Source organism: Elephantulus edwardii, unplaced genomic scaffold (genome assembly GCF_000299155.1).
Source record: "Elephantulus edwardii isolate Elephantulus edwardi_28Jun2011 unplaced genomic scaffold, EleEdw1.0 scaffold00007, whole genome shotgun sequence".
Classification (NCBI taxonomy): Eukaryota; Metazoa; Chordata; class Mammalia; order Macroscelidea; family Macroscelididae; genus Elephantulus; species Elephantulus edwardii.
This window is the reverse complement of record NW_006399757.1, coordinates 25,545,128-25,559,916: the sequence shown is the minus strand read 5'-3', so window position 1 is coordinate 25,559,916 and position 14,789 is coordinate 25,545,128. Positions and strand designations below refer to the sequence as shown.

The following is a 14,789-nucleotide window of genomic DNA, read 5'->3' as shown; positions in this document are numbered from 1 at the left end:
TTGTCCATGTGGGAGAAGGCGCGCTTGCTGGCCACCCCGCACTGGGGGATGGTGCGCACCAGCTGGCTGCCTGCACACAAGATGGCGCGGCGCATGCCGAGAGATGAAGTGTGCCCGCAGCCGGCTGGCTGTGCAGAGGGATAGCACGCACCCACCCCCACCAGCTGCCTGCGCACGAGATGACGCCCGCCTGCCAAGAGATGACGCGTACCCGCCGAGAGATGACACGCGCCTGCAGGTCACCCGTGCGTGAGATGACGTGCACCCGCCAGCCATCCTTATGGGAGATGATACTTGGGAGATGGCTCGCGCCCACCAGCCACCCACACAGAAAATGGCATGCGCCCAGGGGCTGCCCACACAAGGAGATGGTGCGTACCCGCCAGTCACCTACGTGGGGGATGGCGCACGCCTGCTGGCCCACTGGCTACCTGTGCACGAGATGACGCACACCCGCCAAGAGATGATGTGAGCTCTCTGGTCGCCTGTGCACGAGATGACGTGTGCTCGCGGGTCACCCGCACAGGAGATGATAAGAACCCACTGGCCACCTGCGTGGGAGATGACACGCAGGAGATGGCGAGCGCCTGCCAGTCACCTGCTCTGGGGGATGGTGCATGCCTACCGGCCTCCGGCATGGAAGAGAAAACGCACGCCCCACCGCCCATGGAGGGGATGTGTGTCCCACTACCTGCAGGTTTGGGTTTCCTTGGAAAACCAGAAAAGATGATCACCTATACAATGGATTGTTGAAAGTCACTGTGAGTTGTCTACTTGATGACACTTAACAGTGGCAGCATGTCCAAGAGGACCAACATCCTAAATGCACCACATATTTTGATCTGTTGAATGCTTCTGCCAAAAGATGTTTAGACCTGGGGGGAGCCTGTTCACAATTTTCAGGTTCCCTTTGCCATTTATAAAGGGGAGGGAAGTGACACCTACTTCAAATTATAGTATGACTACTTATGGGGCGGGGTAAAAGTGGTGGTGCTGGAATTGGAGATGCTGTCCCTGGCCACACACTCCTTGGTCAGGTGAGGGGACCAGATTAGTGTGGGGGCAATTAGAGGGGAGTGTACCAGCCAGCCCATGGCGGGTGTTGCCCTGCTCGGGATGGGTTGTCTTCGGCCCTCAGCTCGGGGCAAGCCATCACCGCCCTCTGCCCGGGGCAGGCTGTCCTTGGCCCTCGGCTCGGGCAAGCCGTCATGGCCCTCAGGATGAACTCCTTAGTCCCCAGATTGTGCCATCTGACCCCTGGGTAGGAAAAAAAAATGCCTAGGGTATCCAGAGAATTTTATCTAGGCTACTTTCTGCCACCCTCTCCCCCAGTAAACCTGAAAGCAACACCCCCAAAACCCCTCTATTTGTACCTCACAAGTTTGTTCTCTCTAGATTTGCTCCCTTTCCTGCAGGTAACCTTAACCCTGAGTTTTACTTCAGACCTGACCCTGAACCCAGTGCCAGTGACAAAATGGAAATACAACTGCCAGCTAAAGAAGCAAAGGAGGATGGAGCCTCTGGGTTCAACCAGCCATCCCCACTGGACCCACCTGGGAAAACACTTTGCAGTCCAGAGGGGAGCAATTGACAAGAAAATATCTTCTAACAGAACAAGAAGGCAAGCAGCCTTAACTCAAGATCACCAGTAAGATGATAAAGTGTCCTCCCTTTACCCCTTCACACCAACGCCCCTGTTCAGCATGAAGAAGCCAGAGAGTCGGCATCCAGTTCCCAAATCAGTAAGACAGTTGATTTAACTACCATTGGAAAATGCTTGTCATTTTCCTGTAGCATCTGGTCCCCATTGGATCACTTTCATTTCTTTCACCTGCTCCCCCACCAACCAATTTCTGCAGCTCTGCAACTGCACCCCTGCCCCTCCTCACCCTTCTGCCCCAACCCTCACCTCCTTGTACCCCCAATTTGTTTTTTTCCAATAAAAATTTTTACAAAAGAATCTCAATATCATATGCACACCCATGTTTATCGTGGCTTTGTTCACAGTAACAAGGAGTTGGATGAGGGAAGCCGAATATCAAATTTAATAATAGTAGACCAAATGCTGTATCGGGACATGAGGGAAGCTTAATACAAGCTGAAGTCACCTTGTGGCATTGGGGCATTCGCTAGGAGTCAACATTGTTCTTAGTTTGTGTCAAATGAATCCCTCCCTCTTGAGATTAGCATAAAGAGGAACTTGGCCTTATCTGTAAAAGACTTCACCATTATCCTTTGTTTTTGCTTTGTACTTCTTTGTGATTTTACTTTGCTTACCTTCCTTATGATTCTAAATAAATACTCAGAGAAGCATGGCTTGGGGCCTTCAGTCATTGGAACTGTTGGCCCCCTGTTTTTCACACTCTCTGTTCTATATCATTCCTGGTATTCTGTCTCATTATTAATAATTATAAAATTATTTCATTCTTTGGGACCCTTGGTCTGCAACAGTTGGAAACAACCTAAGTGCCCATCAACATGAATGGATAGAGAAGCTTGGTATATTCATACAAGGGAATACTATGCTGCACTGAAAAACAAGGAACTCATGCAATATTATTCAAAATGGTTGACTCTCAAGGACATTATGCTGAGTGAAATATCCCAGTCACAAAAGGACAAACACTGCAAAGTGCCACTGCTGTAGAATGGGACTGACATCAGGGTTAGGGTAAGAAAGAGAAAAACTGAATGAACTATGTACACTGCATTGAAACTGATGAGGGAGAGAACAGTTTAAAAGCAATATATTTTAGGGTATTATGATTATCACAAGAGTCCGGAATGAAGGTTGAAGAGTGGAGTATGCTCAGGGGTGGGGGGTGCAGGCGGGATTGTATACCAGTGAAGGAATTTTTCTTTTACTTTTCAAAGAGAAGAGCAAACTGAGGTGGTTGGGGAGAAAAGTACAACAGAGAATGAATGGAAATCCAAAATCTCTGTAAATGTTCATTGAAACTAATTTTTTTAAAAGGTGGGGGGAAAAGAAGAATCTCAGTCTCTTCACTGTCTATCATGATGCTGCCAATCAGCACAGTGATGAGAATCTTTGTTTTCTTGATATTGAGCTTTAATCTATATTAAAGCAGCAAGTGCTACAGGTCCTCTTCAGTTTCAGCAAGCAAGGTTGTATCATCTGAATAACATAGGTTGGTGATGAGTCTACCTCCAATCCTGATGCCACATTCCTCCTCATAGAACCCAACTCTGTTTCTTACTTTTAAATATTTTTGTTATTTGTAATACTTTTACTGTTTAAATGTTTCTAAACTTCATGCAAAGTATATTTGTGAGAACGAAAAAACAACTGAGACTATTTAAATGAAAAATTCTACTCTTGTTTATAAATCCTATGTGACAATGTGAAAATGTTTATTTGATTCAGTCATTTTAAAAAGGACCACTATTTTATATGCATACTCAAAATTAACAATAAAATAAATTATGCAAGGAAATTAAATCAATATAATAAAAGTATATGAATAGCAATTGGCTTTGGTGGTGAGCCTTCTTTCTACATATCTATATACTTATATAGGGAACTCTGGTGGAAGTCTATGGGAAGTTGTACTACTAAACCCCTCTGGCAATCTGAATTCAGCAGAAGCTCCAATAGAGATAAATGAGCAGTCTTCTACCATGTGATTTGCATCCTTGTGAAATCAATGGAGGATAAGCTCTGTGTCAGCTCCACCTGGAGGGTAATAAAAATTTATATATGTATACAGGAGCTTGAATTGCAAGTTGTCCTGCCAACCCAAAGGTCGCCAATCTCTAGCAGTTAAAATTTACCAGGAGCTCCTTGGAAGAAAGATAGGCAGTCTCCTCCTATTATGACTAACAGACAACCTCAGAAATTCTAAGTGGGAATCAGCAGTGAGTGAAAAAATGCAAATTTTCCTTAATATCCATGTATATAATGCGTGAGGGGGGAGTATTAATTTGGACAGTGATCTCAATGTATGGCCAATACTAAAGAAAGTTTTCCACTGAAGTTGGGTTAGACCAAATCTGAAGGACTACTCCATGCTACTGGCCTAGAGGTAAATAACTATGCTGCCAACTCAAAGGCACACAGTTTGAGTTCTTCAGCTACTCTGTGGGAGAAAGATGGGCAGTCTCCGCCTACATGACTTACTGCCTCTGGATACCTGATGCAGAGGCAACTATGAGTAGGTTCCAACTCGACAGTATATAATAATTCCCTGCCTGGTAGCCTCTGGCTGCTAAGCTAAATGTTAGCAATTTGCGCCCACCAGCTGTTTCCCACAGAAAGATGTGGCAGTCTGCTGCAGTAAGGTTTAGTCCTGGAAACCTTATTGGGCTTGGTCCTATAAAGTCTCTACGAGTCAGAACCAACTCTATAGCCATGGGGATTACAAAATTATCACAGATTTACCAAACTCTTCAATTCTGAAAACAATTCTCAGCTTTTCACATTCCTCGCCAGCCATTCCTCCATCCTGTTTTCAAGTGAGGTTGCTAACTAAGCGTAAAGTCAATATCTATAAAACATTACTCATCCTAGCAACTCCCTAACAACCCTTCGCAAACTTCAATTCTGTAAACAGCAACTATACAAAGAATTGAAAGAAAGAAACTAGAAACTGCTATGGGAATGAGGTGGTTGCCCTTTAATAGTTCTTTTTACAGAGAAAGTTAAAGCAACTACTTGAAACAATATAAAAGATTCTGTGACTTTTTTACGAAGCAGTTTGTTCATTTTGAGCCTTATAACTATGACCTGTGACAGTAGTGAAATTCAAAGAACACCACAACACAAAACTGAAACCTCAGGTATACAAGTCACACACATCAATGGCTAGAGCCTGGCTTTTTCCCTTTCCACAATATGCTTTTCTTAGGACATGATCAGTTGTGATAAAAAGCAGTATGCACGTATTTTTATTTTTAAAAAAGTATCAGTACAGCAGCCGCTTAAGTATAAAGGGAGACTAGCATATTTGGGGTAGAAATGCTTCTGTCTGTAGATGGCTAACATGATTTTTAGCTGACATTGGCTTCTACTCATAGTCAACCCCTGTACAAAAGAACTAAATGCTCTGTTGTGCTCTTGTGCCCCGCTTTCAATGACTGGCATGCTCGAGTTTACCGCGACCACTGTATATCTGAAGTACCTTCCAATCTAGAAGGCTCATCATTCAGTACTATACCGGACAATAGGAAGACTCAAAAAGATGGGACTGACACACTGAACAAGCTTGAGCATGGTGGAGATAGTAAAAATTGCGTAGAACAGGACAAAATTTCCATCTGCTGTTCATAAGGTCACAATGAATTGATTCAACATTCCACTATAGCCTTACGGTTCTCATGAGATAATTTGAGGGAGTGGAAAACTAGGTTTTCTTCCTAGAACTCTACTGAAGCCTATCCACCATGGGTGACCACGCTGATATTTAAAATACCAGTGACTCAGCTTCGAGTCTGATAGCAACATACAAGCCCTCCAGTATGAGAAAATGGCAAACAGATCGTGAACCTTTATGATTAGTACAGATCAACTCCACCAGCTCTTAAACATTTCTGAACCCAGCTAATCTGTCCTCTATGCTTGTCCCATGAGAATGAGGTGGATTCTGCTCTCTGGCCCATTGTAAGACCTCTGGCAAAGTCAAGTCACAGGGCATCAGTGTCTGTTTTATCCAATAGCAAGAGAAGTGTTGCTCTCTTCTCCATGGTGTGCTCTAATATGACATGACAGAAATTTTTAAATTATAGTTTTTTTAAAGCTTTAGATAATTTTTAGTATAGTATATAATGTAATCATTTTTAAAATTTCTCAATCATCATAAGACGTATTATTTTTACAAAAAATATATATTCCTATATTATTTTATATTTCTAATTATAAGATATTTAGCAACAAAATATCTTACCTATGTGTACAAAAACACAACGTCTCTGGGCCCACAAGTTTACAATCCATTCCAGTTGGTGATCGCCAGCTTACATATAATCGATTCTGTAAGCGCATAGGTAAAACTTTTTTTTTGTATTCTTCATATTCTTCAGGAGTAAAAAGTTTGCCTCCATCATCCTCACCAACAATTCTACAAAGAAAAGGGGGTGGAGGAGAAACAAACTTCTCTTAAACCTTGAGAATTTCTTTTTCCAGGTTAAAAATACTACAGTTGAAAATTGAACTTCACTTATAGGGATAAAGGAAAAGTTGCTTGGCCTTTTGTCTTTTACTTTAAGTGCACACGAACAGTCAAACAAATCTGCCAGGGAGGAATAAGGTACTCCTTAGAGGAAGAATGACAGGACGTCATCTGACCTACTTTGGGCATGTTATCAGGAGGGGCCAGTGCTTGGAAAAAGACATCATGTTGTTAAAGGTGGAGAGTCAGCAAAAGAGAGGATGATTCTCAAAACGATGAACTGGCATAGTGACTGAAACAACGGGCTCCAACATATCAGAGATGGTGAGGATGGCACAATATTGGGTAATGATCAGATCTGATGTTCACAGAGTCACTCTGAGTCGTAGTGGACTCAATGGCACCTAACAATAACAGCAGTCAAATCAGGGCACTCCAGTAGTGTAGTCCATACAGAGGTGCTCTTCCAACCCATAGGCAGGTAGTTAGTTGGGTACACTAGAGGGGCTCTGCAGGCGGAAGATGGGAAATCTCCTCCTCTGCTATTTACAACCTCTGAAAACCCACTGGAGGGTCATCTATGAGAGAGATCCAACTCAAAAGTACAAAACAATAGTGAATGATGGGCATATGAAAGATTATAAGACAGACCATGCACACATAACATCCACTTTACTGATAATCGTCTATCAATGGAATATAAATTCCAAGAATTATCAGGTATTTAGCTCAATATCTCCTTTGATTCTGAAGCATACATCCTCATTTTCTCATTCAGAGTTGAAATATAAACTTCTAAATGTTCTTTTTTTTTTTTCTTTTAAAAAGGAGCCAAAAAAATACTAATGCACTAGCAACACAACAAGTACAAGCCATGGACTTTGCAATTACTTGCTATGCATCAGAGAGTTGGACAAAAGCTAAGGATGATAGAGAAGGATCGATACCTTTGAGTTGCGGTGCTGGAGAAGACTGTTGAAAATACAGGTGGACTGCCAAGAGAACAAACAGGTCTGTTCTGGACAGGGTGAAACCAAGCTGCTCCCTGAAGGCAGGGATTTTAAAGTTGTGTCTCACATATTTAGAGCACATCGCCAGGAGAGACCAGTCCTTGGAGAAGATCAGGTTTGGAAGTATAGAGGGACAGTGCAGGAGAGAAAGACCCAGGAAGAGATGGATTGACCCAATGACTGGACAAGTGGGATTAAGTCTGTCTGAGATGATGAGATGATGAGATCAGCCCAGGATAGGGCAAGGTTCAGAGCTAATAATGTACCATAGGGTCACTACAAGTCGCAGGCAACTTGTCGGCACATAACAGCAACAACAAGAAGAAGCCAAACCCACAGGCAATAAATCAAACCTTGGCCAAGAGTTTAAATTAACAAGAGACCTAAACACAATCCAAACAATCCCTCATCTCCACACTTTCACAGAGAAGTTTTCCAGGTTATTTATTCTTGCAAAATAATTTCCCCCTAGGTCTTCCACTAAGCAGGAATGACATCCACTTCAGAAACAGCATGCCTCTGAAAACTCTATGAACTTAGAGAAACAATAGTTACAGAACAGGGTTCAAGTCTTTTGTTCATAGGGTCGCTACGAGTCGTGCTCAACTCCACAGCGTTTAATAACAGATCTTCAGCTAACATTTTCTAAACCAGGCAAGAGACTACACGTGGAGGCCCATAATCTACATTTCTAAATGCCCGGTTTATCAGTCATCATCAGAGTCCAGCAACTTGGAGACCTGGAGGCTAAAGGACCAATTGTACCCTGACTGAGGACTGAGTGGAAGCTGCCAGGAGTGCTAGCGTCACCTGGACCCACCTGAACCAGAGATCCTCATTCTCAAGCCTCGCTTTTCAGACTTTGAAACCGCTTTTCAGCAGTTCGAGGAACTTCCCAGAACTATGCCAGAGAAAGGTGTTTGTGCCAGGACACCTTCTGGATGATCTGCTGATCAACGTGGACCTGGTAGCAAATTTTGGTCAAATTTTCTTGCTAAGGCTCTATTTCCCGCTATCACACACATCCTCCCGCTCTCAGCCACACTGTCTGTTCCTCTTCAGTAATTCCCATCTGTCCAGTTTTCCAACTTTCAGAAACCTTTATGAGATCATAGAACACGTCACTGTAGGTGTATCGCCCTTTGTTGGGGCTCGGGGTTAGGGAAGAGAATCGCGTCCAAAGCCCATGGAGGAATTGCAGTCTTCCCTATTTCTGGAGAGGTTTCCCCAGAACCACTGAAACTACACTGTGTCCTTAAAACCGTCACCTCGGAGGTAGGAGCACGTTTGGAAGCCCATGATTCGTTCTAGTACTGAAATAACGCATGCACCCGGTACTTAATGTGCAATCTCCTCTGTGGCTATTTAGAAGAAACAATTAGACCTTTAGAGAGGTCGGACCTAGAGAATAGTTCCTACAATACGTAATCACAGAAAGAATGAACTTGAAATTGATCTAAGTCTCCTCCAAGAGTCCAGTAAAGGATTTTGGGAGCTCCGCTCCCCCAGCCCTCCCGTGACCCTGGTGAAGCTAGGCAACCTCGTCCTCTTGGCCCCCGAACTCAAGAAGCAGGCCCCAAGTCGCTGACCCCCGAGACTCACCGCCGGTATTCCAGGTATTCGTCCATGGCCTCCGCGCCGCCGGGAGGCAACGTCAACCGCTCCATGCCCCACCGGTGAAGTAAAGGTGCGGGCTTCTGGTGTCTGCAGAGCGCCCTGCGGGAGGGAGCAGTAGCCTGAGGAGCCGGAGCAATCAAAACAGCCCGCCACGCCCACTCCAGGTGAAGCCGCGTCCCTCCTGGTAGGGTCAGGCCTACTTCCATCCAGGCCTCCTCCCCCTCTGCTCAAAAAACGCCTACTCTGACAGAGACCACGCCCCCTTCTGGTCGAGCCAACCTTACTCCACCCCAGGCCTTGTCTCCTCCTTCCTTCCAGGTCCCGCCCACTACGTTCGAGGCTCTTCCTCTCACGGTAAGGCCACACCTACTCTACCCCAGGCTTTGAAGTCTAACACCTGAACGGTGCCTCCTCCTAGAGAGACCGCGGCCCCTTCCCGCACCGGCCTCGGGATTGGCCAGACGCTCGCCAATGCCGCTCTCTGTAAGCGCAGCCCCGCCTAACACTGACTGCCAGAACTTTGCAGCTCTTCTCCAGTCTTGTGACTCACTTTTCCTGAGTTGGCGAACCTCCACTTGTGAAGTAATGTCAACTCTGAATGCAATATGTTCCATCCATGTACTCAGAAGAAACGACTTCTTTGCACAGCGCTTCCACGGCATCCATCTCTTGAAATATAAATGTATTTGTGATTATTAGTTTGAGACCCACCTCCCCATAATTACAAGTCAGGTTAGCAAAAAGAACATTTCAAAAACTGCGCTGGAAAAAAAAAACTGCGCTGAGGAGAAAATGCCTTTGCATGCATAGTAAATAATGCACAAATAAAACAAAAGAATTGACGCCTTAGAGCTGTGGTGTTAGAGAAGGGCAATGAACACCTCTCTTGATGGCCAAAAGAACAAACAGATCTGTCTTGGAGAGGGAGGGTGCAGCCGGTGTGCTCTTTGCAGGCAAGAATGAAGAGACTTTGGGCATGTTGTTAGGAGGGACTATTCCTTGGATGCCGAGAAGGGTAGAGGGGCAAGGTGGATTGAAGCGGTGACTGCTGCAATGGGCTCTTGGGTGTCAAGAATTGTGAGGATGGCACAGGATGGAACAGGGTTCAGATCTTTTGTTCTTAGGGTCACTCTGAGTCGTACTCAACTCAAAAGCACCTAACAACAACAACAACAAGAAGGAAAGTGGCATCAAAATTGGAGGAAGATTCATAAACAACCTGTATTATGCAGATGACACAACCTTGCTTGCTGAAACTGAAGAGAATATATGGCGTTTGCTGTAGATGGTCAAGGACTGTACTCTTCAATATGGATTGAAGATCAACAAGAAAACAAAGATTCTCACCCTGGCCTATTGGCAGCTTAATGATGGACAAAGAAGAGATTGAGATCACTGGTAACTTCCACAATCAACACTCAAGGCTCCAGCAGCCAAGAAATCAAAAGAATTGCACTAGGAAAACCTGTTGTCAGAGGTCTCTCTAGAGCAACAATGGCAGCCTGGAGACTAAGGTCCACCTGATCCATGCCATGGTCTTCACAATCACTTGCTATGCATCAGAGAGTTGGACAATAACTAAGGATGTTAGAAGAAAGATTGTTGCCAATGAGTTGTGGTACTGGAGAAGCTTGTCCAACATACCATGGTCTGCCAGCAGAACAAAGAGGTCTGTCCTGGACAGTGAAACCAGATTGCTTCCTGGAGGCAAGGATTTTGAGGGATATTTAGTCTTGCATTTTAAAAGACAAAAAATTAAAAATAGTCCACTTTTGCTATCCTTTTTGTGGAGGAGGATATTTTTGCCCTGCTTCATAGGTCTGGTTTTAAATGAGTAATGACTATCTTCAAAAGTTCCCCCATAAAGCAGGGAAATTTTATTATAATTATTAGCACAACAAAAATTTCATTGTATCTTGGAAAATTTCTAAGCTTCTTGACCAAGCCCAATTTATTGGATCACGACTAGCACAACAAAATGTCAGGCTGACAAAAGAATTTTGATAATTTACTTGAGAAATGGGATTTTTATCTATTATGTGAAAGATGTTTGTTATTGTTAATGAAATCTTGACAAGTATTTTACAGTATTGAATTCCTTATATATATCTCCAAATTATTTTATTAATTATACAAATACTTAAATGGTTATAAGCATAACAATTTCAGTGCTTTGAGAAGAATAAAATCACCATTCTACATTATTTTCTAAAGAATCTCTTTTCTTATGTGGGAATTCCAAATATAATTAAATTAAAAGATTTTTACCTAGTAATTTTTATTTGTTTATATATTTAAGGAGGAGTTCTTGTGACCAGTTAAGGAGTTGTGCTGTCAAGCAAAAGGCAGGCCGTTCAAATTCACCAGCTGCTCCATAGGAAAAATGGGCAATCTCTTCCTCAGCCATACATACATAGCCTTTGAAAACCCAGTAAAATATCAGCTATGAATCAGTTCTGACTCAATGTCACATAACAACAACAATAACATAAAATTAAGAACTATAACCTTACTGCAGAAGCCAATAATAATTTTTTTATTATTTGTAACCTTAAATTGTAGCTGCAAACACCAGAATATACATATTTTAATTAGATATTTTCTTAACCAGATCTTTGGGAAAAGGGCATTGGTAGTACAGTGCACACAGCTGCTAATATAAAAGACAACTGGTCAAATCCACAAGGAAAGTTTAAAAACCCATTGCCATCAGTCAGAACTGAGTCAATGTTGACCATCTAGTAAGTTTCTGAGGCTGTAAATCACACAAGAGGATCTTTCTCTTACAGAGTAGCTGTGGATTCGAATTGCAAGAGGCACATGGCCTTTGGCTAAGAAGACAACTCTTCATAGACTTCACCACCAGAGCTCCCTGGCTCCAAGGAATGTTATGACGATCTGCTTCTGTAAAGACGTGGGGTTGTGGAACCCCTTTGGGCAAGTGTCATATGCTTTCATCTGTATAAATCTTTATTGACTCCACAACAATGGCACAATGTGTGTGTGTGTGCGCGCGCGCGCGCACCTGTCCAGTAAAATCCAAGAAGCAGTGATAAACTAGTAGAACCAAGGAGAACTTCATATTATGGTTTCACCATATTATTGCCATAAGAGAAAGATGGGCAATCTCCTCCTGTCCTCCTGAGCCATTATACTGCCACTGAAAACCCATTGGAGAGTCAGCTACAAGTTAGTTCCAACCCAACAGTACTGAACTACAACAACAGTATTTTAGACTTCAGAGACTCAGGCCTACTTGGGCAAATGGTTAATTCCAGGTCTACTGTAGGAAATGTACCAGCTGAACTTCGGATATCTATGCCAGAAGGCCAGATAGCTTTCAAAAACTAATGCTGTCCTATTGAATGTACATAGAAAGCAATAAAGGGCCCTACCTTAGGGAAAAAAATAATTTTGATATCATGACTCCAGACCACTGATAAGAACTCATTGAATATATAAAGTCATGAGTTCACAGTGATATTCAAACAAACAAAAAAAGAAAATGCAGAGAGAGAAAGAGAAATTAATACCACAAAGGTTGCTAGGTAACTTCTGACCTGCTCTAAAATTGGATAATTATTAGGGAATAATTAAAGATGTTTTTCTTATTTTTGATGTATGAAGCCTTCCACAAAGCAGAATCTCCACCAATAAATATAGAAGAAATGACAGAGTTATAAAATCATCTTCTTACAATGCTTAATTATTTCAAAATGAGTCAGGCACTAGTCAGCAGATGCTAAAATCATTAGGTGACACATGAAAGATGCTAGTGATTTGTCACTAGGGGAATGTAAATCAAAACCACAATGAGATAACACTTTACACCACTGAAGTCAGCCAAGTAATTGTGTTGGAGTCAGAAATGAATCATAGCTGACCCTCCAGTAGGTTTAGAATGGCTATCATTAAAGAACAGAAAATAAATGCTGACAGGATGTGAAGAAGTTGGAACCTTTATTTACAGCTTGAAAAGTGCAAAATTGTGCAACTACTTTGAAAATAGTTTGGAAGTTTCTCAAAACGATACACCTATCTCCACAAGTGTGTAAAGATGGCAGAACAGGCGCAAGAAGTCTGTGCTGCTTGTATGTCTGGGTAACATTTGTTGATCACCAGTTAGAGAAGCAGTTTTCAGATAACTTGTCACTGATCAAAAGCTTTCAGATAAGTGGATCATTGACAGTGGTGCTGTTTCTGACTGGAATGTGGGACGGTCACCAGATCCAAGAGCTGTAAGCCGCCTAGCAAATCACGACATTAAAACAGCTCAATATACAGCCAGGAGTGGATAAAACAGATGAATGGGACCTTCTAAGAAATAAATGCCTATGCACATCCAAAAACCTCTCCAACAGGGTTAAAAGGGAAGCCACAGATTGGGAAAAAATATTTAGTAATGACATGTCTGACAAGGGACTTATAGCTAGAATTTATAAAATACTGGAGAACCACAACAAGATAAAAGTAAATAACCCAGTTGAAAAATGGGCACAGGATAGGAACAGACACTTCACCAAAGAAGACATTCAGATGGCAAACAAACTCATAACGAAGTGTTCAAAATCCCTAGCTGTAAGAGAGATGAAAATCAAAACAACTGTGAGCTATCATCTCAATCTAGTAATAACAGCAAAATTTAACAGAACAGCAAACATCAAATGCTGGCGAGGTTGTGGAGAAATTGTAACACTTATTCACTGTTGGTGGGAGAGTAAAATGGTAACCACTATGGAAGGCTGTATGGCGCTTTCTCAAAAAGTTGCAAATAGAAATACCATCTGACCCAGCAATTCCATTACTTGGAATTTACCCTAAAGAAACCATAACTGCCACCGTATCAGATATATGCACACCCATGTTTATTGCAGCTTTTATCGCAATAGCAAAGAGCTGGAAACAACCCAAGTGCCCATCAAAAAATGAATGGATAGAGAAGCTCTAGTATATACACACAATGGAATACTATGCAGCATTGAAAAACAAGGAACTCGTGAAATATTATGCAAAATGGATGACCCTGAAGGACATTATACTGAGAGAAATATCTCAGTCACAAAAAGACAAATATTGCATAGGGCTACTGTTGTGAAACGGGACTGACATCAGGGTTGAGGGAAGACAGAAAAGGAGGGGAGAAATGATGTATATTGCATGAAACAGATGAGGGAGAGAATTGTTTAAAAGGATCATATGAATGGGTATTCTTGTCATTTTACAGAAGTCCAGAGTGAAGACAGAATAGTGGAGTGGACTTGAGGGAGGAATTACATAACAATGGAAGAGTTTTTCTTTTTTTTTTTTTTCCAAGGAGAAGAGTAAATTGGGGGTAGCGGAAGGGTAGGGAGAAAAGTGCAACAGTGAATGACTAGAAACCCTAAGTCTCTGTAAACTTTCATTAAAATGAATATTTTTAAAAAGAGAAGAAAAAAAAAACAGTTCATAAGTCAGACAGGTTACCAAAGAAGACTTTGCCATATTTGATTATAAACTATGTATGGATGAAAGCAATCTGAAAGATTTGAATATAAAAAGTAACCAAGTGAAAAACTGCAAAGCTAAATTTGAACTACCTGGAAGCTATGATCCACAAAAGAACCCTTACTATTGAAAATCCCCATTATGGGAAAGACTTCAGCTTTGAGACTGTGTACCAGTTTCGGCAATGTGTTAGGTGCTGCAAAGCCTTTCTGGAGAAGACCCATTAATGCTGCATTCATTTCTTGCTAAAAGCCAACAAGACAAACAACTTTACAGTGACGCTCTATATTTTTTAAATCAGTGTATGTGTTATAGTGTAATAATGTTCCATAGCTAAAGGTGGTGACTATTTCTTCAGTTAATTTCCTGTTTTCTTATCTTTAAAAAATGTGGATAGCTCTCTGCTCCTCGTCGATCCAGATTGCCCTCTCTTCTTGTGCAGCCTCAGCCGCATCCCTGAGACACGATGGTGAAGGTCAGAGTAAACAGATTTGGCTGTATTGGGCGCCTGGTCACCAGGGCTGCTTTTCACTCTAACAAAGTGGATATTGTC

The 14,789-nt window shown here is 42.3% G+C and overlaps 1 protein-coding gene and 1 pseudogene across 3 annotated transcripts in view; one reads left to right on the top strand and one right to left on the bottom strand.

Moving 5' to 3' along the window:
- The window catches only part of FAM221A (family with sequence similarity 221, member A), a 37,428-nt gene extending 28,620 nt beyond the window's left edge, over nucleotides 1–8,808 (bottom strand). Inside the window, exons 1-2 of one of the 3 annotated variants that reach the window (XM_006880299.1) lie at nucleotides 8,738–8,808; nucleotides 5,901–6,074 (exon numbers count right to left, since the gene is read on the bottom strand). In XM_006880299.1, the coding sequence (XP_006880361.1) occupies nucleotides 5,901–6,074; nucleotides 8,738–8,802 (239 nt within the window). In that variant the 5' untranslated portion in view covers nucleotides 8,803–8,808. The remainder of the gene's footprint in view (nucleotides 1–5,900; nucleotides 6,075–8,737) is intronic. The other 2 variants (XM_006880300.1, XM_006880301.1) reach the window with 2 other exon arrangements.
- Nucleotides 8,809–9,223: 415 nt separating this feature from the next.
- Nucleotides 9,224–14,463, top strand: LOC102863547 (annotated as a pseudogene).
- Nucleotides 14,464–14,789: the final 326 nt, after the last annotated feature.